Source organism: Mesoplodon densirostris, chromosome 15, assembly GCF_025265405.1.
Source record: "Mesoplodon densirostris isolate mMesDen1 chromosome 15, mMesDen1 primary haplotype, whole genome shotgun sequence".
NCBI lineage: Eukaryota > Metazoa > Chordata > Mammalia > Artiodactyla > Ziphiidae > Mesoplodon > Mesoplodon densirostris.
This window is the reverse complement of record NC_082675.1, coordinates 22,637,995-22,665,853: the sequence shown is the minus strand read 5'-3', so window position 1 is coordinate 22,665,853 and position 27,859 is coordinate 22,637,995. Positions and strand designations below refer to the sequence as shown.

Sequence of the window (27,859 nt, the reverse complement as noted above, 5' to 3'; positions counted from 1 at the left end):
GGCTGCTGAGGGCTGGGGGTGGTGACCACAAAGGGGCACAAGAGAGCTTTCTGAGGTGACAAAAATGTCCTATATTTCGACCGTGTACATATTTGTCGAATCTTACTGGACTATGCAACTAAAAGGGTGACTTTACTGTATGTAATTTCACCTCAATAAACCTAAATTAAAAAAATAAAGATTCCTGGCTTCTAATCTTGACTTTGTCATGTACTAACTATGAATTTGAGCAAGATACTTATCTTCTGTATACCTCAGTTTCCTCATCTATAAAATGAAATTAGTAATAGTTTCTCCCTCATGAGGTTATAAGAATCAAAATGAGTTGATGCATGTAAAGTGTTTAGTATGAGATCTGGCACAGAGTACAAGCTCAGTTACATGTTAGTTATTTTATTATTATTATTATTATTTGAAAAGAAAAAAGTGTCCAGGTTAAACTGATATTTCAACAGCAAAGGCAGACAAACTCAGAAATTTCGATTCCTAGATGCGTGCCGTGCTGACAGTACATCCAATTCAGCAATTTTGAGAATAAGCACATGACATCTATGATGGATTATTAAAGTTCAGTGATAATTCAGGAAAAAAGGAAACTTACATTTCAGATAATAAGGAAACTTAAAACTTATGAATATATTCAAGATCTTATTTTTTGAAGGGGACATTGACCTGACACACAACCTAGGATGTGTCTTTCAGTCCTTGCATATCATTGTTTAATTGGAAGCATTTTTTTCCCTTCAGTGGCATATAAAATAATGTTGCATCTCACAACTGATGGCATCTTGGAATCTATGAAACACAATTACTAATATAGTCCCAGCTGTCAGATCCTACATGTCCTTAGGCCCTCAATCTTTTTCACCATTAATCTCCTCCCTTCCCACCAAAATGTAAGTTCCATGTGGGCAGGATCTCTATCTGTGGGACTCTGGGCAAGTTACTAAACTTTTATGAGCCTCAGTTTTCTTGTGGGGCAAGTAAAGATAACAGTACCTGCTTCACAGTATTATGAGAATTAAGGGAGAGAATGCCTGGGAAATGGATAGCACAGTGCCCTGTAAATATAAGTGCTCCACTAATGTTACCAAGTAAGACCCAACCTATATGACTCACTTCTCCCTTCAGTGCCTAGAAGCTGAAGGAGGCCAAGAGGGCTGCTTGGGCAGTCCCTGTGACCTGTTGCTGACGCCAGCCTATCTGATCTTCTGTTTGGTTCTGTTAATTCAATACATTTAACTCTGGGGGCAGCAGAGGCTCTGAAGCCTTCATCAGCGCCACATTTACACACAGAACACAACCTACTTCAGCAACCTCCCTAAGCTCATGAGAGCCTGCTGGAAAATCAGCCACAGAGCCTGTGACAAATCACTGGATGTGGCAACAACCACTGAGCAGACAGCTTCCTCCTGCTGCCTGAGTAGTCTCTCTCCCGAGGTTGTTGTTCTGGGACACAGAGATTGCAACCTGGTCCCTTTCTCACATCTAACTCTCCTCCAATCTCTTTGGAGAGGCATCTTTGCCCTCCCAAATTATGGGATAGTCTGCAGTCACCATCTCTGAAATACTCAGCCTCATCCAGTGGATCATAAGGATCTCCATGAGGCAGTACTTAAGCTCTTTAAACTATTTTACTCCTAACAGATGAAACTTTACAGATTATTTCTACAGTGCTGCATTTTGTACCTTTCTTTACAAAGCTGTGGGGTGTGAATTATGAGTTGGCTGTGTCAGGGGCCCCTGCCAGTCAACACACATCGGGGCCTCTGAAGACTGGAATAGGCAGCCTCTCAGTGCCATTGTTTTTAGTCCTCAAGGGCATGGAAGCCAGAGGGGGCAGCTTCTAGGCACCTGTGGAAGGGGCCAGTTTGATCATAATCTGAACAACCGGGCAAACTTTGTTCACATACTTTTTTTTTTTTTGCGGTACGCGGGCGTCTCACTGCTGCGGCCTCTCCCGTTGCGGAGCACAGGCTCCGGACGCGCAGGCCATGGCTCACGGGCCCAGCTGCTCCGCGGCATGTGGGATCTTCCCAGACCGGGGCACGAACCCGTGTCCCCTGCATCGGCAGGCGGACTCTCAATCACTGCGCCACCAGGGAAGCCCTACGCTTATTTTTACTGATATGAAATTCACCATTTTAACCATTTAAAAGAGTACAATTCAGTGGTATTTAGTACTATTACAATGTTGTGCATCCACCACTACTATCTAATTCCAGGATATTTTCATCACCCCAAAAAGAAAACCCATACTTCCTAAGCAATCACTTCTCATTCCTCCCCTTTCCCCAGCCCTTGGCAACCATTAATCTGTTTTCTGTCTGTATGGATTTGCCTATTCTGGACATTTCTTATCAATGGAATCATTAAATATGCACCCCGTGTGTCTGGTTTCTTTCACCGAGCATCATGTTTTCAAGGTTCCTCATGTTGTGGCAGGGGTCGGCAATTCATTTCTTTTTGGGGCTAAATAATATTCCCTTGTATGAACACACCACATTTTGTTCATCCATTCGTCAGTTGATGGACATCTGGGTTGTTGCTACTTTTTGGCTGTTACGAATAATGCTGCTATGAACATTCATGTACAAGCTTTTGTGTGAACATATGTTTTCAGCTACCTCGGTTATATACTTAGGAGTGGAATTACTGGGTCACAAGATGATTCTGTTTCACGTTTTGAGGAACTGCCAGACTGCTTCAAAGGAGCTGCACCATTAACATTTATACCAACAACGTACAGGGTTTCAATTTCTCCATATTCCCACCATCACTTATTTTCCATTAAAAAAATTAACACTATATTCTGTTTAAAGTAGAAAAAGAGGTAGTGAACCCACACACCCTGCTTCTGTTTACTGTCTATGCCCACGGCTTGTTGGTGGTGTGAGTCCTGGCAAGTTATTTACCCTCTCCACAACCTAAGACTCTCTTCCGTAAAATGAAAGGGATAATAATAATGCCTTCCTCAGATGGCTGCCAGGAGGGCCCAACGTGACAATTCTTATGAAGCCTTACATACTAGGGACTCAGTGTTTTTCTTATTTTTTTTACTTAAGAGTATACCAGGCACTCTGTAAGGTCAGCCAACATACTCTCCTGGGTTGGGGTGTTGAGGCAGAGGATTTTATAACAGTGAACTCTGGAGATGAAAGGCTAAATGGACGTGCAGCACATATTATTTGCTAACTATTCTCCCTTAAACATTAGCTAAGATGCAGCCTTTAACAGAGGTACTAACACTGCAAAACAGGATGTATAGGAAGCCACTGGCAGTCTCCAATGGGCACACAACTAAAAAGACCAACAATTAACCACGTGAGTTCTGCTCGCCAATCCTCCCGCTGTCCTCCCCCCACAAAAAAACACATTTTTGACAGTGTCTAAGCTGTAACCTGTGAAAGCATCAGTTATAAATTCGGGCTGGGTTTTACAGACACTATATGTAGTGGCTGAATCATGTCCTCCAAAAAGATATGTTTAAGTCCTAATGCCTGGTGTCTGTGATGGTGACCTTATTTGAAAACAGGGTCTTTACAGATGTTATCAAGTTAACTGAGGCTGTACTAGATTAGGGTAGGCCTAATCCAATGACTAGTGTCCTTGTAAGGAGGCACAGAGGGAAGTCAGTCACGTAAAGGAGACGGAGACTGGAGTGATGCAGCTATAAGTCAAGGAATGCCGAAGACTGCCAGCAATGACCGGAAAGTAGGAAGAGGCAAAGGAAGATTCTTCCCTGGAGCCTTCATAGGGAACATGGCCCTGACAACCCCTTGATTTTGGACTTCTAGGCTCCCAAACTATGAGATAAGAAAGTTCTGTTGTTTGAAGCCACCCAGTTGGTGATAATTTGCCATGGCAGCAGCCCCAGGACACTGATGCACCACATGACATTCTGGCTTAAAACTGAGCCACTCAGCCTAGTCAAGATGTCAGCATCTACTCTAGCCTGGGGACTAACAACACTGTAGACTCTACAGTGTATCTCAGTAAGCTCAAGCCTTTCCCTTTGTCTGCCTCATCTGTGACTGTCTCCTTTCTGCCATCTTAAAATCTGGCGCTGCACTGGTACAAGGGCACTTGCAAAGTCTCATTACCACCGCGTAGATGTGGCTGGATTACGGGGGATCAAGTTGGCCAGCGGTTGAAGAGGTCAAGGCCCCAGGCCATACCCCGTTTAGATGCTCTGCCCTGGCCAGCATCTCACGGCGTGGCGGGCCAGGGAGGAGACAGGCGGGTCAGGGCACACTCAGTACCAGGCCTGGAAAGACAACTTGAAGCTTTGCATCTCTTCTCTGTTCTATCACAGTAAGATATAAATCTCAGATGCCTCAGAAAACACTAAAAGGGCTTGCAAATTACATTAAACAAGAGGATCTTAAAGCTGATACTGAACCATTACATCAGTGTCCCTATTACCTTTTCTAGCTTGTCTGAGCATCTCACAATAGGCCAGGGCACAACTGTAAGTAATTACTTGTTAAAGGTCTGTGCTCCCTTCTAGAGTCTTCTGGTTCAGTGCTATATCCCCAGGGTCTGGTCAGTGCCTGCCTGGCCTGCAGTAGGTGCTTAATAAGTATTGCCAAGTGAATGAATGGATAACGGGGAGGGAGGAAGCAGGGGCAGGCCGGTTCCCCTGGCCCAGGGTTCTTGTGCCTTGGACAGTGCCGGGCACAGGGCATACTCACTGTCAAAGATGATGATCCTGCCATCGCCCCCACAGGGCTGGGTGTGATCCCCGAAGCAGACGCTGTTGCACTCAGTACTGGCTGCCTCCCCGTACTTCCAGTAATCAGGACTGTTTCCACAGAAGCAAGCATAGCCTGACTCCATCCCAGCAAACTGCCACGACAGAGAAGCAGCACTTGGTAAGCGTCAGTCAGGGGTGTCGGTGGCCTGAAGGAGCCTGGCAGGTTCGGCCCCCAGCAAGCAAACACTTCGTCTTCCCAGCCCATGTTCCCCAGGGACCTCTGCCTCATCCCACCCTCACCACACTTCATTACATGCGGACCGGTAACTACACACCACCACGGTGCTTCCCCTTCAGTAAGCATCCCTCATTAATGTTTGCATTTCTACTGTATTTAAGTAAGTTAAAGGCAGGGGGGAATCTCATTAACTTGAAACGTTAATAATAATAACAGCTAAACACTTTATTGAATGTTTACTATGTGCCAGGTGGTAAATGCTTTAAAGTTAGTCCTCCCAGGAAACTTACTGTAGGCCCCATTTAACATTTTTATTTTTTATATTACCATACAGTACAACTATTTATATGGTACACAGTCCTATGAATTTTCACCCATGTATAGATTTGTACACCCACCACTACAATCAGGATACAGAACAAGTGCATCACCCCAGGAACCTTCCTTGTGCTATTGCTTTATATAATAATTCTCCCTCTAGAACCCCTGGCAACCACTAATTAGCTTTCTACACTATGCTTTTATCTTTTCGAGTATGTCATATGCTATAGACTGAATGCCCGTGTCCCCCCCCAACCCCCGAAATTTATATGTTGAAAGCTAATTCCCAATGTGATGGTACTTAGTGGTGAGACCTTTGGGAAGTGAGGGCTTGCTCTCATGAATGGGATTAGAGCCTTTATAAAAGAGACCTGCTTGCCCCTTCTGCCATGTGAGGACACAGTGAGAAGATGGCCGTCTATGAACCAGGAAATGGGCTATCACCAGACACCAAATCTGCCAAAGCCTTGATCTTGCACTTCTCAGCCTTTTAGAACCATGAGAAATGAATGCTTGGTTTAAGCCAACCATTTTGTAACAGCAGCCAGAATGGACTAAGACACTGTGTACTGTACATGGAATCATATAGTATCTTATGTTTTGAGACTGGCTTCTTTCACTCAGCATAATGTCTCTGAGGTTCATCCAAATTGATGCATGTATTTTATAATTTGCTGAGCAGTAGTCTGTTGTATGAATGTACCACAGTTTGTTAATCCATTGGGTTGTTTTTAGTTTTTCATAATTATAAAATAGAGCTGCTATAAACATTTCTGTAGATTTTTGTGTGAACATAAGTTTTCCTTTCTCTAGGGTAAATACCTAGAAATGGGATTTCTGGGTTGTAATTTCTCTGCAACCTCACTAACACTTGCTTTTGTCGTTTAAAAAAAATTACAGCTGTCCTAGGTTATTTATTGTATGAAGTGGCATCTCATTGGTTTTGATTTGCATTTCCCTAAAGACTAGTAATATTCAGCATCTTTTCATGTGCTTATTGGCCATTTGTACATCTTCCATGGAGAAACGTCTATTCAAATCCTTTGCTCATCAGGGCTTCCCTGGTGGCACAGTGGTTAAGAATCTGCCTGCCAATGCAGGGGACAAGGGTTTGAGCCTTGGTCTGGGAAGATCCCACATGCCTGGAGCAACTAAGCCGTGAGCCACAACTACTGAGCCTGCGCTCTACAGCCTGCAAGCCACAACTACTGAAGCCTGCGTGCCTAGAGCCCATGCTCCACAACACGAGAAGCCACCACAATGAGAAGCCTGTGCACCGCAATGAAGAGTAGCCCCTGCTAGCCACAACTATGCCGTGGAGCAACTAAGCCCATGCACCACAACTACTGAGCCTGCACTCTACAGCCTGAGAGCCACAGCTACTGAGCCCGCATGCCACAGCTACTGAAGACCATGTGCCTACAGCCCGTGCTCCACAAGGGAAGCCACTGCAATGAGAAGCCTGTGCACCAGCAACGAAGAGTAGCCCCCACTAGCCGCAACTAGAGAAAGCACATGTGCAGCAACAAAGACCCAATGCAGCCATAAATAAATAAATAAATAAATAAAATTAGGAAAAAATCTACAAATCGTTTGCTTATTTTTTAGTTGGGTTGCTTGTCTTTTTATTCTCATATTGTAAGAGTTCTTTATATATTCTGGGCATTAGATTTTTATTCAGATATATGTTTTGCAAATATTTTCTCTATTCTGTGAGTTGCTTTTTCACTTTCTTAATAGCGTCCCTGATACATAGAGGTTTTAAATTTTGATGAAGTCCAATTTACCTATTTTTTCTTTGATTGTTTGTGCTTTTGGTATCATAACTAAAAAAACCACTGCCTAATCCAAGGTCATGTATATTTGTACCCATACTTCTAAACTTTTATAGTTTTAGCTATTACATGTAGGCCGGTGATCCATTTTAAATTAATTTTCATATGTAATATGACGTAGGGGTCCAAACTCATTCTTTTCCATGTGGATATACAGTTGTCCCAGCACTGTTTGTTGAAAAGACTATTCTCTCCCCATTGAATGATATGGCACCCTTGTCAAATATCAATTGGCCTTGGGACTTCCCTGGCGGCCCAGTGGTTAAGGCTTTGTCTTCCGGGCTTCCCTGGTGGCGCAGTGGTTGAGAGTCCGCCTGCCAATGCAGGGGACACGGGTTGGTGCCCCGGTCCGGGAGGATCCCACATGCCGCGGAGTGGCTGGGCCCGTGAGCCATGGCTGCTGAGCCTGCGCGTCCGGAGCCTGTGCTCCGCAATGGGAGAGGCCACAGCGGTGAGAGGCCGGCGTATCGGGAAAAAAAAACAAAAAACAAAAAACTACTTTGCCTTCCAATGCAGGGGGTGTGGGTTCGATCCCTGTTTGGGGAGCTAAGATCCCACATGCCTCAGGGCCAAAAAACCAAAACATAAAACAGAAGCAATATTGTAACAAATTTAATAAAGACTTAAAAAAAATGGTCCACATAAAAAAAAACTTTAAAAAAATATCAATTGGCCTTAAGAAATGTATCGGTTTATCTCTGGACTCTAAATTCTATTCCATTGGCTTATATGTCGATCTTTATGTCAGTACTATAGCTATTTTTTCAGTAGTATAATTTGAAGTTATGATGTGATGTAAGGACAGGGGTTCATTTTTTTCATAAAGAGCTCCAGTTCTCCAGAATCATTTGTTGAAAGACTATTCTCTCTCCCACTGAATTACCTTGGCATCTCTGTTGAAAATCAATTGTCCATCTAAGTGCAGGTCTATTTCTGGACTCTCTATCCAGTTCCATTGATCTATAACAAAGGTTGGAAAACTCCTTCTATAAAAGGTCATACAGTAAACGTTTTCAGCTTTGTGGGTCACATGGTCTCTTCTCAACGACTCAACAAGAAAGCAGGCCTGGACAATATATACAGGAATGGGTGTGGCTGTGTGTCAACAAAACTTTTTTTTTTTTTTTACAGAAATATGTGGGTGGTAGGATTTGGCCCACACGCCAAATCTGACTCATGATCTATGTGACTATTCGTATGCCAATACTACTGTCTTGATTACTGTAGCTTTACAGAAAGTCTTGAGATCATGCTGGGCAAGTCCTCCTAGGATGATCTCTTTAAAAATTATTTTGGTTATTCTAACTTCTTTGCCTTTCCATATAAATTCTAAGATCAGCCTGTCAATTAAAAAAAATCTGCTATGATTTTGATTAGGATTGTATTGAATCTATAGATCAATTTGGGGAAAACTGACATTATAACAATATTGAGTCTTCTGATCTATGAACAATGTCTATGTCTCCATTCATTTAGATCGTCTTTAATTTTCCCTTGCCATGTAGTATTCAGTGTATAGGTCTTCAATATCTTTTGTTAAATTTATTTCTGTTATTTATGCTACTGTAAATGGCATTTAAATTTTTGTTTTAATTTTTAAAATAAAACTTTAATTAAAATTTATTTTTAAAATTAATTTTTAATTTTTAAATTGAAAATTTATATTTAATTGTTCACTTTTAGTATATAGAAATGCAACTAATTTTTGTATATGACCTTATAAACTGCAACCCTGCTAAATCTACTTATTAGTTCTAATAGCTTTTTCATAGATTCCTTATGTCTACATACATGATCATCTTGTCCATAAATAAAGAAAATTTTACTTCTCCCTTTCCAACCTACATGCCTTTTATTTACTTTTCTTTCCTTATTTTATTGGAAACGACCTCCAGTACAATGCTGATCAGAAGAGATGGCAGTGGGCCTCACTGTTTGTTCCTGATCGTACATGTAAAGCACTGAACCTTTCACCACTGAATATAAATTCAGCTTTAGGGTTTTTGGTAGATGCTCGTAATCAAATTGAGAAAGTTCCCTTCTCTTCCTAGTTTGCTTATGACTTTTCTCATTAATGGGTGTTGTGTTTTCTCAAATACTTATGTTGTATTTTCATTTTGAAATAATTCCAAACCTACAGAAAAATTGCAAGAATAATACAAAGAACTGCCCTTTCCCTCTCACCTAGAGACCCACATTCAAGTTGGCAACTGCCTGCACAGTATCCTTTGTAGAAAAGGATCCAATCCAGCATCACAGACATACTTAGCTGTCGGGTCTCCTCAGTCTCCTTCAATCTGGAATAGCTGCAGGCCTTCCTTGACCTTTGTGACCTTAACATTTTTGAAGAATAAAGGCTATTTTGTAGAATGTCCCTTGTTTCAGATTTACCTAGTGTTTCATGCTTAGATTCATATTATGCATTTTTGGCAGACAATCACCAAAGTGATGTTATGCTCTTGACAGGTCAGGCGAGACACAATGTCTAGTGGTCCCATCACTGGTGATACTAACTTTGATCACCTGCGTACGGTAGTGTACGCCAGTTTTCTTCACTGTAGAATTACTTGTTTTCCCTTTATGGTAGTATTTTGTGGGGAGATCTCTGAAGCTATATAAATATCCTGTTCCTCACGCAACTTTCACTCACTAGTAAAACTTTTACTCACCATCCATGAGGATGTGGAATATTTACATACCTTGATATTTGTTCTCTGAATCAGTTATTACTATGATGGTGGCCAAATGGTGAATTTTCTAATTCCATCATTTCTTCTACATTTATTAGTTGGCATTCTCCTGTAAGGAAATGCTTTTCTTCTCCTCATTTATTTATTCACTTTTTTTTTAACATCTTTATTGGAGTATAATTGCTTTACCATGGTGTGTTAGTTTCTGCTCTATAACAAACTGAATCAGCTATACATATACATATATCCCCATATCTCCTCCCTCTTGCGTCTCCTTCCCACTCTCCCTATCCCACCCCTTTAGGTGGTCACAAAGCACCGAGCTGATCTCCCTGTGCTATGTGGCTGCTTTCCACTAGCTATCTATTTTACATTTGGTAGTATTCAGTTATTTTTTTATATCAGTGTGAATTTGCGGATTCTTATTTTATTTAATGGAGTATATTTATTATTATTATTATTTGTTTTGAAGCTCAAATTATGTTAGATTTAGCCAGTAGGAGTCCCTCCAAGCGGGTTCCTGTGTCCTTTTGACAAGTCCCTCACATTCCTTACTTTCTTGTACAAGATGTTTCAGGATCATCTTGTGCTTTCTCAGAAAAAAGAAACCAACAACCTTATCTTGCGATTTCTCTAGAATCAGGAATTTTCTCCAAGGAGCCCTAGTTCTTTTTAATGGAGAACAGTATTTATAAACCAAGATATGAGTGCTAAATGTGACCTTTACTACCAGTGTGGCACTGTTCCCAGGCCTTCTCAGTGGACAGACCTAGGAAATATACATGTATATACATACATACACATACACACACACTTTTTTTTTTTTTTTTTTTTTTTCTTTTTGCGGTATGTGGGCCTCTCACTGTTGTGGCCTCTCCCGTTGCGGAGCACAGGCTCCGGATGCGCAGGCCCAGCGGTCATGGCTCACGGGCCCAGCCGCTCCGCGGCATATGGGATCCTCCCAGACCGGGGCACGAACCCGTATCCCCTGCATCGGCAGGCGGACTCTTAACCACTTGCGCCACCAGGGAGGCCCCACACACACTTTTATACTTAAATTTATTTCTATCTCTCTCTGTGTCAGAAACCATGTACTATACTAATAACTTCAATCCCTGTCCAACACTATAGACTTCATTCCAGTTTTCCCTGGCTTTCTTCTCTAATTGTGAGAAACCTGGCTCCCATTATCCTCAATATAGTTACTTATATGCTCAATCTTTTGTAAGCAACCAGTCGCTTGATCACGTTGGGCTAACTGCCTTGCTCAGCTACCTGCCCCACAGAGGCCCTGAACCCTGCCAGTCTATTCTCCTCGCTTGGGCCTGATTAATGATCTTTTGACTGAAGAAGGAAGGAAGGAAGGAAGGAAAAAAGGAAGGAAGGAAGGAAGGAAGGGAGGGAGGGAGGGAAGGAGGGAAAGACTTTTCTTTCTTTTTTTTGATATAATAAACAAGAGCATTATTGAACCTTAATGGCCGACGAATGAGTTTCAGATAGAAGAATGGATAGGAAGGAAAGAAAATATTTTGGACTGGTGTCCAGGCTAGGGCCCCCTAATGTATCAAAGAAGTAACCACTACCTCGGCTTATTCCCAGATCCCCCACGGAGCCAGAGATGTCTCTGCTCATAACATGCAGGGGCTCAAGGACACGTGTAACTGTGTTGGAGGTCAAACTGGGATGCAGACATTGGTGCTTTTCCTCCCCTTTTCTCGCAGTCTTTGGACAGAGTGCTGCCTCACGCCCCTGAATCCCAAGCCTCACTCTTCCTCCAACTTCTCCTTGGCAGAAAAGTATACAGTCATATAGCTTCACAGGTTGTTTTTTAAAATTTATATGTTTTAAAGGTGTCTTAGCAGAATGCACTTACACCTTTATCTTTTTCTATAGATACATAGCCACAGAACCGTTACCTTGAACCTTTGACTCCGACAAAAACTGATGCAGGTTTGTATGGTAAGTCTGTTAGACGTTTTACTGGCGCCAGTTAGAGGAGGTGGGTTTCCATGATCCTTGTAGCAGCCAAGGTTTCCAGGCACTGAAGAAAAAAGAAAAACAAAAGAACTTTACAACATCTGGCTGTGAACACCAAGAGGGAAAAGCATGTTGTGTCAGGTACTCTCATCTCAGCCAACATTTCCACTCCTAAGGTGCAAATGAATAACAAGCAACAAGCTTTAAAAATGGAAGCCTTAGTGTCCTCTGCTAGCTGTTATGTTTTTGTTTTATTTTGACGAGTGAGGCCCATATAACTAAGCCTAAGAAATTTTTCACCTGTTCAATATTGATAGAATTTAGTATTGACAAGAACTAGGAATAACTTCCTAAAAACAGAGAAGCTACAATATGTAAGTTATGTTTCAGAGTCACTGGATAGCAAAAAAAGCCCTTGGAAGCCCACCATCCTATGCCTTGTGCCTCCCCTTGTTTCTTAAAAAGCCCCGCAAGTTGGTTTAACCAGGTCCTTTGGTGAATGTATTAGTTTCCTATTGCTACTGGAATAAATGACCACAAATCTAGTGGCTTAAAGTAGCATAAATTCATTATCTTAACAGTTCTGGAGGTCAGATGTACTAAATGGGTCTTTTGGGGCTAAAATCAAGGTGTCAGCAGAGCTGTGTTCCTTCGCAGGCTTGAGGGGACAACCTGTTCCTTGTCTTTTCCGTCTCCTAGAAGCTGCCCCTATTCCTTGGCTTGTGGCTGCCCCATCCCAGCCTCTGCTTGTCCCCCTCTGCTTCTATCATCACATCACCTTCTCTGACTCTAATCCTCCTGCCTCTCTGTTACAAGGACCTGTGTGGTTACACTTGCCCACTTGGGTAATTCAGGACAATCCTCCCCATCTCAAAATTCTTAACTTGATCACATGTGCCATGTAAGGTAACATATTTAAAGATTTCGGGGGTTACAAAATAGACATTTTGGGGAAGGAGATTATTCTGTTTACCACAGTAAACATATTAGTGTTTCACAACCACACAATTAGATGGTCTGGTCTAGTAGAAAAACCTGCAACTGAGAATAAGGAAACCTAAATATAGATACCAACTGTGGTAGACAGCTTTCAAAGACGGCCCTCCATGACCCCTGCCTCCTGGTGTTCGTGCCCTTGTGTGATCCCCTCCCCTTGAGTGTGGGCTGGAAGGGTGACTTGCTTTTGTCCGACAGAACGTGGCAAAGTTGATGAGATGCCACTTCTGTGATTGGGTTACAAGAGACTGTGACTTCGGTCTTGCTAGTAGACTCTCTCTATCACCCTCTCAGCTTATACACTTTGATAAAGCAACATATCATGCCCGAGATGTCATATGGCAAGGAACTGAGAATGGCCTTCAGCCAACAGCCAGCAAGGAACCGAGACTTTCAGTTTCTGCAAAGGCTGAATCCCACCAACAACTATGTATGCTTGAAGTAGATCCTTCCCCAGGGGAACCTTCAGAGGTGATCCCGGCCCTGGCAGACACATGAGAGACCTTGAAGCAGAGGACCCAGCTAAGCCATGCCCAGATTTCCTGACCCACAGAAAGTGTGAGATAATAAATGCGTGTTGGGGCTTTCCCGGTGGTGCAGTGGTTAAGAATCTGCCTGCCGATGCAGGGGACGCGGGTTCGTGCCCCGGTCCGGGAAGATCCCACATGCTGCGGAGCAGCTGGGCCCGTGAGCCATGGCCGCTTGAGTCTGCGCGTCCGGAGCCTGTGCTCCACAACGGGAGAGGCCACAACAGTGAGAGGCCCGTGTACCACACACACAAAAAAAGAACCTGCCTGCCAATGCAGGGGACATGGGTTCGAGCCCTGGTCCAGGAAGATCCCACATGCCACGGAGCAACTATGCCCATGCGCCACAGCTGCGGAGCCTGTGCTCTAGAGCCCGTGAGCCACAACTACTGAGCCCGCGTGCCACAACCACTGAAGCCTGCGCGCCTAGAGCCAGTGCTCCGCAACAAGAGAAGCCACCACAATGAGAAGCCCATGCGCCGCAACGAAGAGTAGGCCCCGTTCGCCGCAACTAGAGAAAGCCCACGTGCAGCAAAGACCCAACGCAGCCAAATAAATAAATAAAAATAATTTTTTAAAAAGTCATTAAAAATTGTGTTGTTTTAATTCATTAAATTTTAGAGTATTTGTCATATAGCAATAGACAACTAACACACCTATATAACACATACTAAATATATGCTCATTGAATGAAGGAATGAATTTATTGTGAGCCATGGACAAATCAACCTCTCTACCCCTTAGTTTTCCATCTGTGTTATTAATTTATGAATCACTTCACCATCAGATGAAGCTCTTTCCCTACTTTCTCTGTTTGGCTCCTCACAGTTTACATATCTACAGCTATAATAAGACATGAATGAGGCCTGGTCCTAGAAGCACTTCTAGAAGGTCAGTCAAGAGTTATACATTATCCAATTCCAAAGTGAGACATATAGATTCTTAGGAAGCACTTTTCCTTTATGTTTAAGACTGGAGAACAGCATGGTCCAGTTTAGTAAGCTTTATATCCAAACTAGTTTTTGGCATATAAAAATATACATATATATACATATATATGTAGATAGGTATATGTGTGCATAATATATATATGTACACATACACACTTTTTAATTTCTGTCACCATCTACATCTAACCAGCTCATTTTAAACTGGCAGGAAGTTAACCCAAAGAGTCACCCTTCCCCACTAAGCCAAGTGGTTACCCTTCTCCTTTGCATCACACATGGTTCAAATATAACAAATGTGGCTCACCACACAAATGTTAAAATGCGTCTTTCGGAAACAAACCAAATCTCTATAGAAAGCAAATGTAAACAGAAAAGCTCTAGGCAGTAGGAGCTCACAGTGTTCAGTGGGGGCCTAGCTTGGGAATGTCTGGATTTTAGAGTTTAAATAAACGCAGTGAGTTAAGTAAGCATCTCTAGTCGGAGGCATATCATATAAGCCAAGTTTGTTAAAGGGGCTTTACATATGGAAACCTGAGCCATGCGTTTAATGGTTTTTAATAAGAGCTATTTGATCGTGATCGTCTTGGTCATTTACTCTGATTTCTCTCTCATTTATTCCATTATGCTCACAAATAAGCATGATATTATGTATTCATTTATAGACAGCCCAAGGCACATAATCATAAATGTTAAGATTAGACATAAACAGGGTCGTAGTTTGCATTGATGCAGCTGGAACCTATAAGCTTTATTCACAATAATTCGGTGAGCAAATCCAGGCAGCTCATGTTCTAGTGGGGCAGTGAGGTCCCAAAACACACCGGGAGGTAGATCACTGGAAATCAGACCACACCATGCTGCTGCTGCTCTACCCTCTGAATACCCATGGCCTTAGGTATCATCCTTGACACCCAAGTCAATCGCTTGCCAGACACTGTCAATTCTACCTTCTAAAACATTGCAGACACCTGTCCACGTCTCTATCTAGCCTGCCATTTCCCCGGTTTAGGCCACCATTCTCCCACTCAGACTATTCCATCGGTCTCCTATTCCATTTCCCTGCTCCTAGGCTCACCTTATTCTAATCTAGTTAGTACACTGCAAGCAGAGTAATCTTTACAGTACATTCCAGGCAGAGGAAGGCCAAGGGCAAAGGCCTACGGCAAGAACAACCCTGGCCTTTGCAGGAACACAAAGAAGTGAGTATGACCAGTGAAAGAGGGAAAAGCGGCAGGAGCTGCAGAGGTATGCAAGAGCCCCGCCTAAAACCCTCAAAGCTCCCAGGCTGCCCTTCAGGATAAAGTCCAAACTCTCTCACATGGTACACAAGGCCCTGCCTGATCTGTGCTGTTCCCCTACCCCACCCCCATCAGCATGACCCCTCTCTCTATCCCTCGGCTCACATTCTATATGAAAGTCAAGATAAATCATAGTGCATCTGCAAGTTTCCCACCTGCACACTGCTCTATGGCCTCTGGACTTTCTTACAAAAGTCTGTTTCTTCTGCTTAGAATGCTCTTCCTTGCTTAAGATTGCAGCCTGAGCATCATTTCCCTTGGGAAGCCCCATGGGCCTCCCATCATCCTCCCATCCCACAAAACAGGTTATATGCCCCTGCTGTGTAGTCCTACAGCAGCCTATGCCAAGCTTGATTCTAAACACTTGTTTAGGTGTCTCTCTCCCCAGTTAACCATGAACAACTTAAGGGTAGGACTGTACCTTCTGCCCACTTGCATTCCCAGGGCCTGGCATGGTGCTAGCCATATAGCAGGTGCTCTAAAACTGTGTGCTGAATGAACAAATGTGTCCCACATTGCCAGCTGAACTCATGGAGAGAGAGAGGTACCTCTTAGGCAGCAGGGAGTCGAGAGAGCAGAGCAGAGTGAAAGGCAGAGCTGATCTGCATCACAACGTCCACTTACAGCCAGTACCCACTGGTTTTGACTCCTCTCTGTCCTCTTTGACTATCTGGAAACACCATTCCAGAAAACCAAGTTCTCCATTAAAGGTTAACTTTAAAATTAAAAATTCTATCTTTATCATTTTGGATGAAACTTTTCTAAAATGCATTAGCTATTTCTTTAAAAACTTAGTTTAACTTACGTACTTTAAGTTTTTCTTGGTGGCTTGAGGTCACCAGATGTACGTCACCAAATGGTCCCAGACTGGTGTGCTTTTCTGTGTTCCTGTGTCTGACTTTAATAGTGAATCTGTCTCCGTGGTTACTGTTGGGGCAGCTGAACCCTCAGAACATTAGAACTGGAAGAAGTCTTAGCGTCTACTTGCTACTGCTCGTGCCTGTGGTCTTTGCTTATCCTCTTCTTAATTTTCTGGTTCTTAGGCTTAGAAGAAAACTATCGAGCTTATTAGAACTGTGTGGAAAATAATAGTTTCTGAAAGAGGGAAGGCCTTTACCACTTCCCACTTTCGGTCGTCCATACTGTAGCTCAGGGGTTGTTTTTTGCTTGCTCACTTCCCAGTTCTTGGCAACGTTCTGAAGAGCACTGGTGCTACCAACACCTGTCCAGAAGCAGCCAGCATTTTGCAGCATTCACAAACGTGGGCTTTCGAGTCAGAAGGACCCCAGGCTTAACTCTGGCCCCTCCACCATGGCCTTTCTAAGCTGAGGTTCGTCCACAGTGGAACAAGGAACAATATGGGCCTCAAAGGGTTCTTGTGAGAATTAAAATTAGATAATGTAAATAAAGTAAACACTACAAGGCCTGGCAATATAGTATGTGCTGAATAAACAGTGTTTGTTATCATTATGTACAACAAGGCTTTCATCATTTACCACACCAACAAGAATAACCTGCTCGGTTAACAGAAGAGTAAAATAGGACTTCCCTGGTGGCGCAGTGGTTAAGAACCTGCCTGCCAATGCAAGGGACACGAGTTCAAGCCCTGATCTGGGAAGATCCCACATGCCGTGGAGCAACTAAGCCCCAGTGCCACAACTACTGAGCCTGTACCCTGGAGCCCGCAAGCCACAACTACTGAGGTTGCATACCACAACTACGGAAGCCGATGTGCCTAGAGCCCATGCTTTGCAACAAGAGAAGCCAGGACAATGAAAAGCCCACGCACCGCAACGAAGAGTAGCCCCCGCTCGCCGCAACTAGAGAAAGCCCACATGCAGCAACGAAGACCCAACACAGCCAAAAATAAATAAATTAATTTAAAAAAAGAAGAGTAAAATAGCATTGAATTAAAAGATAAAGTTAAAGGCAGCCACCTTGGAAAACTGGGTTTGATTCTAGATATTAAAATATTAACCTCTTACATCTGGCTAGGTACAGTGCACTGCCATGTGAGCCTTTCACATGAAACTCAGGTCCGTTTCAAGAAGGTGGGACAGGTAATGTGCTTCCTAGGTGACTGAGAAGCTGCAGTTCAGCAAGGTTAAGGGCCTTGCATAGGGACACACAAGATGGAACTAACTGGAGAGTAGAGGTCAGCTCTAGAGTGGCAGATTCTCACTCCACGGTGTTTTTCTTGGTGTCCCTGCCCCGCCTTTCCTCATGGGGACAGTCTGGGAGCTAAATGAAAGTGACTTCCTGAGAATAAAGACTGAATCTGCAAACACGCAGTCCCTCAGCACCCTGTGTCCCACAAGGCCGGCCTCTGAGGGCTGTCACTGCCTCTGACTCGCACTGGAAAGTGTGGCTCGAAGTCTCGCCAGAGAAGACACGTCATTGTCATCTTCAAAAGCATGACTGGTCAACTGAGTGGATTTCCAGACTGTGTCCCACCCTTAGCTCTTCCCAGAAGCAGGGAGGAAAAGTCAATTTGAAAAAGGATATTTGTCCTCAGATTCCTTTTTACTTTCAAGACCACTTTAAAGTCCTGTTGCTTGGTCATGCATTTTTTTCTTACCAAAGAGGCTCCAACACATTCAATTTTTAAAAATCATCTTAAAATATAAATGGACCCCTTGTTTATCATACTTGATGCTTTAAAACGTGACAATTAATTACCAACCTCTTCAGATGTTCAGAGTTCCTGACAGAGATAAAAGTTTTAGAGGTGCTTGAGGGAAGATGGTTCTCTCTTCGGATTAATCCAGGAACTACTGTTCTTTTACTACCACAAGGAACTGTTGGGAAGCAACCAGGCAGGCTTCCTAAATAGCCATTACATTTGGATATAACTGTGGCCTCACTGTGAACGTGCTAAACACACCTCCATGGGGGCCTCCACAGCCAACAGCCCTTTTCTGAGAACCACTGTCTCAGAGGACCTGCTTGCTACCTGCTACCGTAACTGCTGCTAGGTGGGGACAGGCCAAAGAACCCCACCCATCCTCTGGCCACAGCTGACTCCCACTGGGGCCACCAGATCCCCTCTCCCAGGAAGGTGGAACTAGGATTCCAGTAAGTGAATTACAGGCACTGGACTTGTAGGGTTCAGTCAAGTAGGGATTAAGGCAACCAGCCACGTCTGGAGCACCTGAGTGGATGAGCAAGCTGATTCTATTGGTCCACAGAGAGGAAGAAGAATGGACACCATACTGAGAGAGAGGCAGAGACGGGAGGCCATGTGGTCCCAAAGAGAAAGGGCGAGAGTGGGTACTTCCTTCCCAGGTTCTTGGGACACAGGTATTGGCTTCTGCGATATACTCCCAGTGTCCTTCCAATAAATAAATCTCTTTTGCTCAAGTTAGCTTGAGTGAGTTCTATTCCTCGCAATCTAACAATTACTGACAAACACAGAAAACATGGCTTTTACTGTAAAAGCTCAATCTGAATAAAAATCTTCAGATGGTAATTTGCTTAAGAAGTCCTGACTCATTACTGTGTTTTCTATTCCAGTGCTCTGACCAAATCTGAGATATTTAAGAATCCAGAAGCAAAGTTCTACATTTTAGAAAACTCTTCCCTGGCTCTACAGAACTCCTCTTACTTTTTCCTACAAATAAAAATCTGGTTCTTCAGAAACCATGCAGTGACTGCTTATTTTATTTTTTTATACTACAAGATTTTTATTAAGCATTGTAAGCTGCATTCACTAGCCTTCAGATACACCACACCATAACCCATCTACAGTCAGTCAAACCCAACAGCAGTTCATTCTTGCACAATCCATGAGTTAAGGCAAAACTCCCTTCAACTTACAGTAAGATCCTACTCAGGTCTTGCAGGCAGGGATTGGGGAATTGCATCTTATTTCTGATCACTAATGTGTGATGAAGAGCATCAGGAGAATTATATAAAAATGAATAAGAAGTGATCTGATTTCAAAGTACATTGTTTGGAAACATTGACAAAAACATCAAAATGATATAAGTATACCTGCTTCTATTAAATTCTTGATGGGAAAGTTCTCAAGAACAAGCAATTTATTTCCTGCTACAGAAGGGGGGGTGGTGACTGCTTATTTTAAATGTCATTTAACCTTGTGTGGCAGAGACTATCTTCTGCCTCAGGGACTCCACATTGACGCCTCAGTAGCTGAATTCTCCCTTCCGTGGGAATAAGGACTAAGTACACATGAGATGATACCACTGGTGTCCTATCAGAGGACCAGTCAATTCAAATACCTCCTTCAGAGCATCAATAGGTTAAGCGTGGATTATTCCACACTCTCAGCCCATGACTATGAGCACACTGTACCCCATCCTGTGCATCTATAACTTCCGTTCCAAACCTGACGGCCACCAGTTTGGTCCAAGTCCTATCATAATATGGCCCCTTTCTACCTCTATAACTTTTTTTTTTAAGTTTTTCTTCTTTTTTTGGCCATGCTGTGCGGCATGAGGGATCTTAGTTCCCCCACCAGGGACTGAACCTGTGCGCCCTGCAGTGGAAGCATGCAGTCTTAACCACTGGACCACCAGGGAATCCCTCTACCTCTATAACTTTATTTCTAAACATCAATTCTCGTTTTCAGTCACTCTGATTCTTCAAAGCAGCCCTACTTATGTCTCTGAGTCTCGTTATCGACTCACCCAAATAAATAAGTAAACACCGCTTTTTCTTCCCCTTTGAAATTTTACCTTTAGGGGAAGGTAGTAAGAGTTCCTAAGGATCCTGACCCCCATATAACCCTGATGTATCACAGAGATAGTTCTCCTCTGGCAGGAGTTCCTTCTTTGAAACTTAATTTCTGGTGATATAATGCGGTAGACAGTCTCCAAAGGAGGGTCTAATCATTTCTCCCCTCCCGACTTCTGTCATACATGTGTGTGACTCCCCACTTTAAACTTGGAATCAATTTCTTCTCCTCTTGAATCTGGACTGATCTTGTGACTTGCTTTGATTAACAGAATATGGTGGACTTCTTTTTTTTTTTTTTTTGCGGTACGCAGGACTCTCACCGCTGTGGCCTCTCCTGTTGCGGAGCACAGGCTCTGGACGTGCAGGCTCAGCGGCCATGGCTCACGGGCCCAGCTGCTCTGCGGCATGTGGGATCTTCCCGGACCGGGGCACGAACCCGTGTCCCCTGCATCGGCAGGCGAACTCTCAACCACTGCGCCACCAGGGAAGCCCTGGTGGACTTCTGAGTTCACTTCTTTTTTTTTTGCGGTACGCAGGCCTCTCACTGTTGTGGCCTCTCCCTTCGTGGAGCACAGGCTCCGGATGCGCGGGCTCAGCGGCCATGGCTCACAGGCCCAGCTGCTCCGCGGCATGTGGGATCTTCCCAGACCGGGGCATGAACCCGTGTCCCCTGCATCGGCAGGTGGACTCTCAACCACTGCGCCACCAGGGAAGCCCTGAGTTCACTTCTTAAGGGGGCTGGAAGCTTCTCTTGGAAGCCAGCCACCCTATAAGAGGTCTAAGTATGCTGTTGGAAAGAGAGGTTGCCCAGGTAGAGGCCTGAAGCTGTCCTGGATGCCCCAGCCCCAGGAGAGCCCCCAGGTGGATGCAGCCACCCGACTGAGCCCAGATAAGAGCAGCAGAAGCACGGCCGAGCTGAAACTCAGCCAACCCACAGAGTCAGGAGAAATGACAAGTTGCTGTTGTTTTAAGCCACTGGGGTTTGGGGTGGTTTCTGATGCAGTAACAGACAACTGAAACACCTTACTCGACAAAAGTTCAGTCCAAGTTCAAGAGGAATGATACAGCTGTGTCTCTGGGAAGAAGAGCTCAGTTTGACTTGAACTTTTTTTCTGGGACACCACAAATATCCCAGGCAAAGAACCACAGAGGCATCTTTTACTCTTCCTGCTGTTTCATCCCTTATATATTCCACTTGTCAAGTTCTGACTTCTTCCTAAACGCATCTTGGATTAACCCTTCCTGCACGATCTCACTGCTGCCACCACTGCCCAGGCCCTCCTCCCCTGCGTTTAGAAATCTACACCCATTCTCTCCTCCCCAAACGTCCCTCCCCCGATCTATCCTCTAAGGGACACTGGGCTCATCTTCCTGAACGAGGGCTTTCAGCGTGTCAGCTGCCAACTAATCAGCCCTGGCTTTCAAGGTTCTGACCCGGTTCCTCTCTGTCCGCTCCTTTCCTCAGGCATCTTGGCTCCCACCAGCGTGCATGGCAATCCCGTGTCCTTCCTCCAAGTCTCTGTCCAGCTGTTCCCTGACCTGCTGTGCCCTGACCCGTCCAGCCCCACCAGCCTTACTCCATAATGATGTCTCCAGCTCCCCAACCCTCACGGAGCCCTCTCATCTTCAAAAACTCACAGCTCTCTACCTCATAATTCAATCTTATTTATATAATTGGTGGGCTGGTCTCCAATTTTCTCCTGTGTTTATAACTCAGATTCCTAATTACATCATAAGATTGAGGGTAGGGACTATTTCTTATGTTTATGTATACTCCTTACAGGCAAGTGCTGGTGTAAAGATTTTCAGTAAAATTGTCCTTATTGATCTGAATGATTTTCCCTTTTTAAGTTATTAGTAAGCTTTACACAACTTTGCTTTAGAACATTTTGGAAATGTGATATACATAACTGTCACTGAGGAAAATGTCCATTTGGTTCAGAAAGTCTGTATTTTTTTAGTGAAAAATTAAATAATATCCACTGCCCAAAACAATGAGTAATCGAGTATATGCCAGATCTGAAACCATAAAACTGCACTGTCAGAACGAATGCGGGGCCTCCTGTGCTCCCTGAGTGCAGTGTCACATCAGGCCCCAGGGGAACGGCCTCCAAGCAGCAGAGGCACAGCTCCGGAGCCCTGGGGCCAATCATATAAAGCAGGAACAGACAGAAATAAAATGCAGGTTAGGAATAACCTGTTTAGGAATTATATGACAGGAGCATGCCAATGGTGGTTTATGCCTTGGAGAAAGCACAGGCCACCACAATCCACGCTGTTACTTTCATGCCTTCCCTCTGCTAGGTCCTGGACTCAGAGACATGTGTATTTTACTCATCTAATCTTCAAAATAACCCTGAAAGGTAGAGATGTGGAAACCAAGGCTCAGAGGAGAGTCATTTGGCCGTGAGCTATTAAGCGAGTAATGATTACAACCTAAGCCGGTATGACTCTGGAGGCCACATTCTTTCCACTAGATTGTGTTGTCTCTCTTGTTGGGAGAGATATGACATCACATCAGCAAGAATATTTGGTGAGCACCTGTTACAGCCTCCACAGTGCTAGATGTTGTGGAAGATTGTTAAAATATATGGCTCGAGGGAAAGCCCCAATAAGTTCCATCAGTACCCCTCTGTAAATAAACATACAGTCCAAGTAAAATGAGGGGGCCGGCTGAGCAAACACAGCTTTCAGAGAAACCCTCGAGTACCCCTCCACCTTAAGCCTCTCCTTCACAGAGATTCCAGAGCTACCCCTGTGCCGATATTTGAAAGCTTAGTCCAGTTGGGAAAACAAAACTGCTCACCTCATGCAAGAATAAACAATCAAAAACAGGATTCTGACCATGCTAATTTGGGTAGTCCAAAAGGGTTCAATTAGACAAAAACATTAAATAATTGTAGTGGAAAGAGAGAAGAGGTAAAAAATGAGTCGGCATAATTCATAATATTAATGTTCATCTTTTCTTTGGCTACCAGCTAAAGTTTAAGGTTTCATTTTAGCTGTAAAGTGTTAGTGACGTGCTGAGATGTGTCTTTTTCAAGGTGAGGTTCAGCCAGTGCGATGGAAACACCGTGCTGGGAGAGACCCTGAGGCCTGGACAAGGCTGCTGATGCAGGGTTTCAAACAAAAGGTCCACTTCTGGGGAGCCCCTTCCCAGCTGAGAACAGCTGGGCCGGGAACACCCGCGGAGATGGGCCCAACAGTCTCCAGAGCTGGCTCTGCCTGCAACAAATGCTTCCTGGATACCATCGCAGCCTGCTTACTCCCGGGGCTTGGGATTTCCCAAACTCAAAGAAGAAAAGAAAATGACTTGGAGCTAACAGCTTGAACTGCAGACCCTCTGTCGCCACTGAGTTAATCCTTTGGTTTCTACAATGTCAAAAAGGCAATCCTAATAATTCAGCATACTATCAGAATTTCAAACTCTAATTCCCAAACAATCCACAAAGAAAAATTCTCAAGAATGACCTCAACAGTAGCCTGGATCCATCTCAAGGCTCCCGCTTTTAAGGAAATAAAGGAAATGGGGCTGTTCTCAAGTACTGGACAGAAAGGGCACTGGTCTTGCCATTAGGAGTCCTAGATTCAAATCCTATTTGGCTCAGAGGGTAATCCTCATCAAATCACTTAACCACTCCAGCTTCATTTTCTCATCTGACCAAGGGGAGCAGGCGGGAGAGGACATACCACCTGCTTCATAGAATTGTTGAAAAGGTTAATAAGATAACGTGAATGTAAGTGCTGTACACATACTAGGTACTCAATTATAACTGAAATAAAAGCTAAAATGTTTAAAAATCAGTGCTGACATTAAAGTGCAGAAAGTGCTGACAAAAACAAAACATTTTCTATAATTGAGAGACTGCTTTGACCACCACTGCCAAAGTGCCCTTGGCTTTTTACTCAAAGTCTGAACTTGAAAAACTCTTATTAGGGATCACAATCGGAAGGTTTTAAGTCCTGTTTTGGGGGTTGCACTTTTGTAAGGAACAACAAATCTGTTTTAACAAAGTCAGGGTATCATTTAAATAAAAGGAAATTGAGCCAGTGAGGTCACTGGCTGAGACTGACCGAAGTTCCCATATGGCAGAGGTGCTATTGCTGGCATCCTCTTAGGGCTGGTCTGGGAGAATATGATACAATCACTAGAGAACTTCTCACGGATTAGGAGGGAGAAACCTCACCCCATATCCCTAATACAGAGGCTGAAGAAGTTATAGATCTTGGGTCAAGTCTGTACCCAGAACATTATCTGGCACCATCTAATTCTTCTCAGACCTCATCTCCTGTCCTTCCTTCTTAAAACTGATACCTCAGCAACACTGATTTTGCTTGGGAATTCGTGTGTGTGTGTGTGTGTGTGTGTGTGTGTGTGTGTGTGTGTGTGTGTGTGTGTGTGTGTGTGTGTGTGTGTGTGTGTGTGTGTGTGTGTGTGTGTGTGTGTGTGTGTGTGTGTGTGTGTGTGTGTGTGTGTGTGTGTGTGTGTGTGTGTGTGTGTCAACTGTTCCCTTTGCCCAACCCTAACATCTAGAACCTGGCTGCTTAAAGTGTGGTCCTGCAGTGCCAGCATCCCAGGGGTGTGTTAGAAATGCAGAGTTCCAGGTCTATCAAAATCTGCACTTTAATAAGATCCTTGGTGATGGTATGTACCTTACAGTGGGAGAAGCCCTGAACTAAGACCCTACTTCTTCCAGAAGCCCTCTGACAAAGAGCAGCCCTGCCACCCACCGTGCCAGGGCAGATGTCCCCCTTCAGTGCTCCCATCCTTTTGCTCATCTCACTTATTACAGAGTATCTCACATTTGCTGATCTGTTTATATGTTGGCCTTCAGTCTTAAACTAGGGGCTCCCCACAGGCTTCAGACCATGCTACCCTGTGTCCTCTACTTTGTACAAGGTCTAGTATATGGTTAGAGCTTAAATAATGTCATTTGTCACAGCTAATGACTTCTAAAGTCCTTGTGATTTTAAACTCTAATAACTAATTTTAAATAACTAACTCTAATAACTAATAGTTTTAATAATTTTAAATAACTAATAGTTTTAATAAGTTTAATAACTAAAACTTTAATAACTAACCTTAATAAATAACTCAAATACCTGTGAGCTATATTTAAAAAGTACTACAATTTAGCTTAGTCATGTTACACATTTGAATCCAGATACTTTGAATGTATTTACACATTCACTTTAAAATTTTTTAAATGTTATAAAATTTTTTAATATTACAAAAATTATTTTTATAATTGAAACTTTCAAGTATACACAAAAGTAGGAAAGAATATGAGGCCCTTACCCAGCATCAACAAATAGCCACTTTTAAAAAACCATTCTTGGGCTTCCCTGGTGGCACAGTGGTTGAGAGTCCGCCTGCCGATGCAGGGGACACAGGTTCATGCCCCGGTCCAGGAAGATCCCACATGCCGCGGAGCGGCTGGGCCCGTGAGCCATGGCCGCTGAGCCTGCGCGTCCGGAGCCTGTGCTCCGCAATGGGAGAGGTCACAACAGTGAGAGGCCCGTGTACCGCCAAAAAAAAAAAAAAAAAAAAAGGACTCTATATATGTAAATGATCATGCCATTATTGTACCTAATAAAATTAAGAGTGGGCCTCCCTGGTGGCGCAGTGGTTAAGAGTCCGCCTGCCGATGCAGGGGATACGGGTTCGTGCCCCGGTCTGGGAGGATCCCATATGCCGCGGAGCGGCTGGGCCCGTGAGCCATGGCCGCTGGGCCTGCGCGTCCGGAGCCTGTGCTCCGCAACGGGAGAGGCCACAACAGTGAGAGGCCCGCATACCGCAAAAAGAAAAAAAAAAAAAAAATTAAGAGTGATTTCTTAATATAATCTAATACTCAGCCTGTATTCAAAGTTCCCTATTTCAAAGATGAATTTTTATAGTTGAGTTTGTAGAAATCAGGTGAATATTTAACAGCAAACGAAAAATAGCTCTCGGAGCCAACATGATAAATATCTCATGCCTGTGGCCTCAGGCCCTAATCAGGTATGTGAAAAAAATTATATTTGTCTTTAAGTGCCATTTGCATGTTCTGCTCCCCCTCGACCAGATTACTTACTTTAAAAAACTGTACAAAACTTTTGTAAGAATCTATAGGTAAAAGAGAACAAAACAAAAGCCATGCTGAGTATTACACAGCATGTCCCTCAAAAGCAATAAAATAAAGAGGAATTGGACTGGTAAGGATGATTATTTAACAACAGACAGATGCAGAAGGGGTGGACATTAAGCCAAATGATTTCTCCCTCAGTAGCCAAACCAATAGGACTGAGAGATTTAGAAGGCGGGACACAGAGGAGTGGTAAACTTGATGCTGTTGGAATTTCCTTTTAAAAATCTGTATTTCTTCTCTCTGCAATAAGAACGAGGTTTCTGAGAAACATACTGGCAGAAGCAGTTTAAACAGCAAATCCAATTACCTCGGAGTTGTTCTCCTTTTAACAGTAAGTTCTGATGCGTGTTCCGTGGGTCAAGAGCACAGTTCAAATCTCTCTTTGCCCCCTTCTGAATCACGCTTGTCTCTGCCTCCCTGCTCCTTTTAGCTCTCTACGTAACAGAGATTCCGGTCTCCACACAATGGCCCACCATTCAACCACACTCAGCTTTGTCCCTAAACATTCACTCCCCCTGGCTCCTGCTGGGTCTGTTATATTCAGATATGAACTTTCCAGGAATCTGATCATGTCACAGGCCTTTTCCTGTATGACAAGTTCAGTGCTAATCATGAATAGCAGGCTTCACACACAGGGTTAGCATTATTCATGAAAATGATGACTCCACATCCAGAAATAGGGCAAAACTGGCCTAAAATAGGGAGGCTGGGTCTCAGTTGAGTCCACAAGGCAATTACCAAGGTCTCTTGCTGCAAACAGCACAGGAGTTTTTCTCAACTTTGTTAATCTGACACATCAGAAGCACAATGTCCTTCCAGACTCAAGGTCTGAGGCTCAGCTTCATGGGAAGCGCTGGTGCCCACAGGGCGAACAGAAGGGCTTTCCAAAGAACCAAAGCCAGACACTGCTCATTCCTCCCACACCCCCAAACCAGGGGCTCCCCAGTTCTCATTCCCAACTTCTGTATGTCTCCCTACCCTGGCCATTTCAAGGCTGGCTTTAGAAGCTTTGAGAGGGTTACCAAAGGGCCTTAAGAAAAATGATATTTAATTTTTCTTTTTTGGGACAGTGAGGCACATCTGACAGATATTACAAATTAGAGGGGGATTAGGTGGTTCACACTGTTTTGCTATAATTCTCTCCTCTGGAACTTAGTCTCAGTGACCACACGAGTCTACTCCCATTGGCCCAAATTATATTTTATAAATGTGAGTTGAGGATTATCTTTCCAAATAAAAGCGACCGGATTGAAATCCCCTCTTCGCCATTCCTGAGAGAATGACATAGGCTGGTACTAAAAGACTATCTTTGTGTAGAACAAATGGACCGAGGAAAATCTGCTTTCCTCTCCCCCTGCCCCTTCCTTTTTTACATAACTGGAGCCAAATGAGATGTTTTTCACTTTAAAAATTTGACTAAGCAGCCTGGGCAAAAGCCTAGTCTTCTGGTCTTTACTGTTTTCTCAATTTGGGGGACTGAATCAAGGTATATCAGGTTGGAAGGA

General features: G+C 43.7%; 1 protein-coding gene across 2 annotated transcripts in view; it reads right to left on the bottom strand.

Annotated features, from left to right (window-relative positions):
- Positions 1–27,859, bottom strand: part of KREMEN1 (kringle containing transmembrane protein 1) — a 65,088-nt gene that overhangs the window by 11,992 nt on the left and 25,237 nt on the right. For both annotated transcript variants that reach the window (XM_060119316.1, XM_060119317.1), the window contains exons 4-5: positions 11,697–11,821; positions 4,695–4,848 (exon numbers count right to left, since the gene is read on the bottom strand). In XM_060119316.1, coding sequence (XP_059975299.1) covers positions 4,695–4,848; positions 11,697–11,821 — 279 coding nt within the window. The remainder of the gene's footprint in view (positions 1–4,694; positions 4,849–11,696; positions 11,822–27,859) is intronic.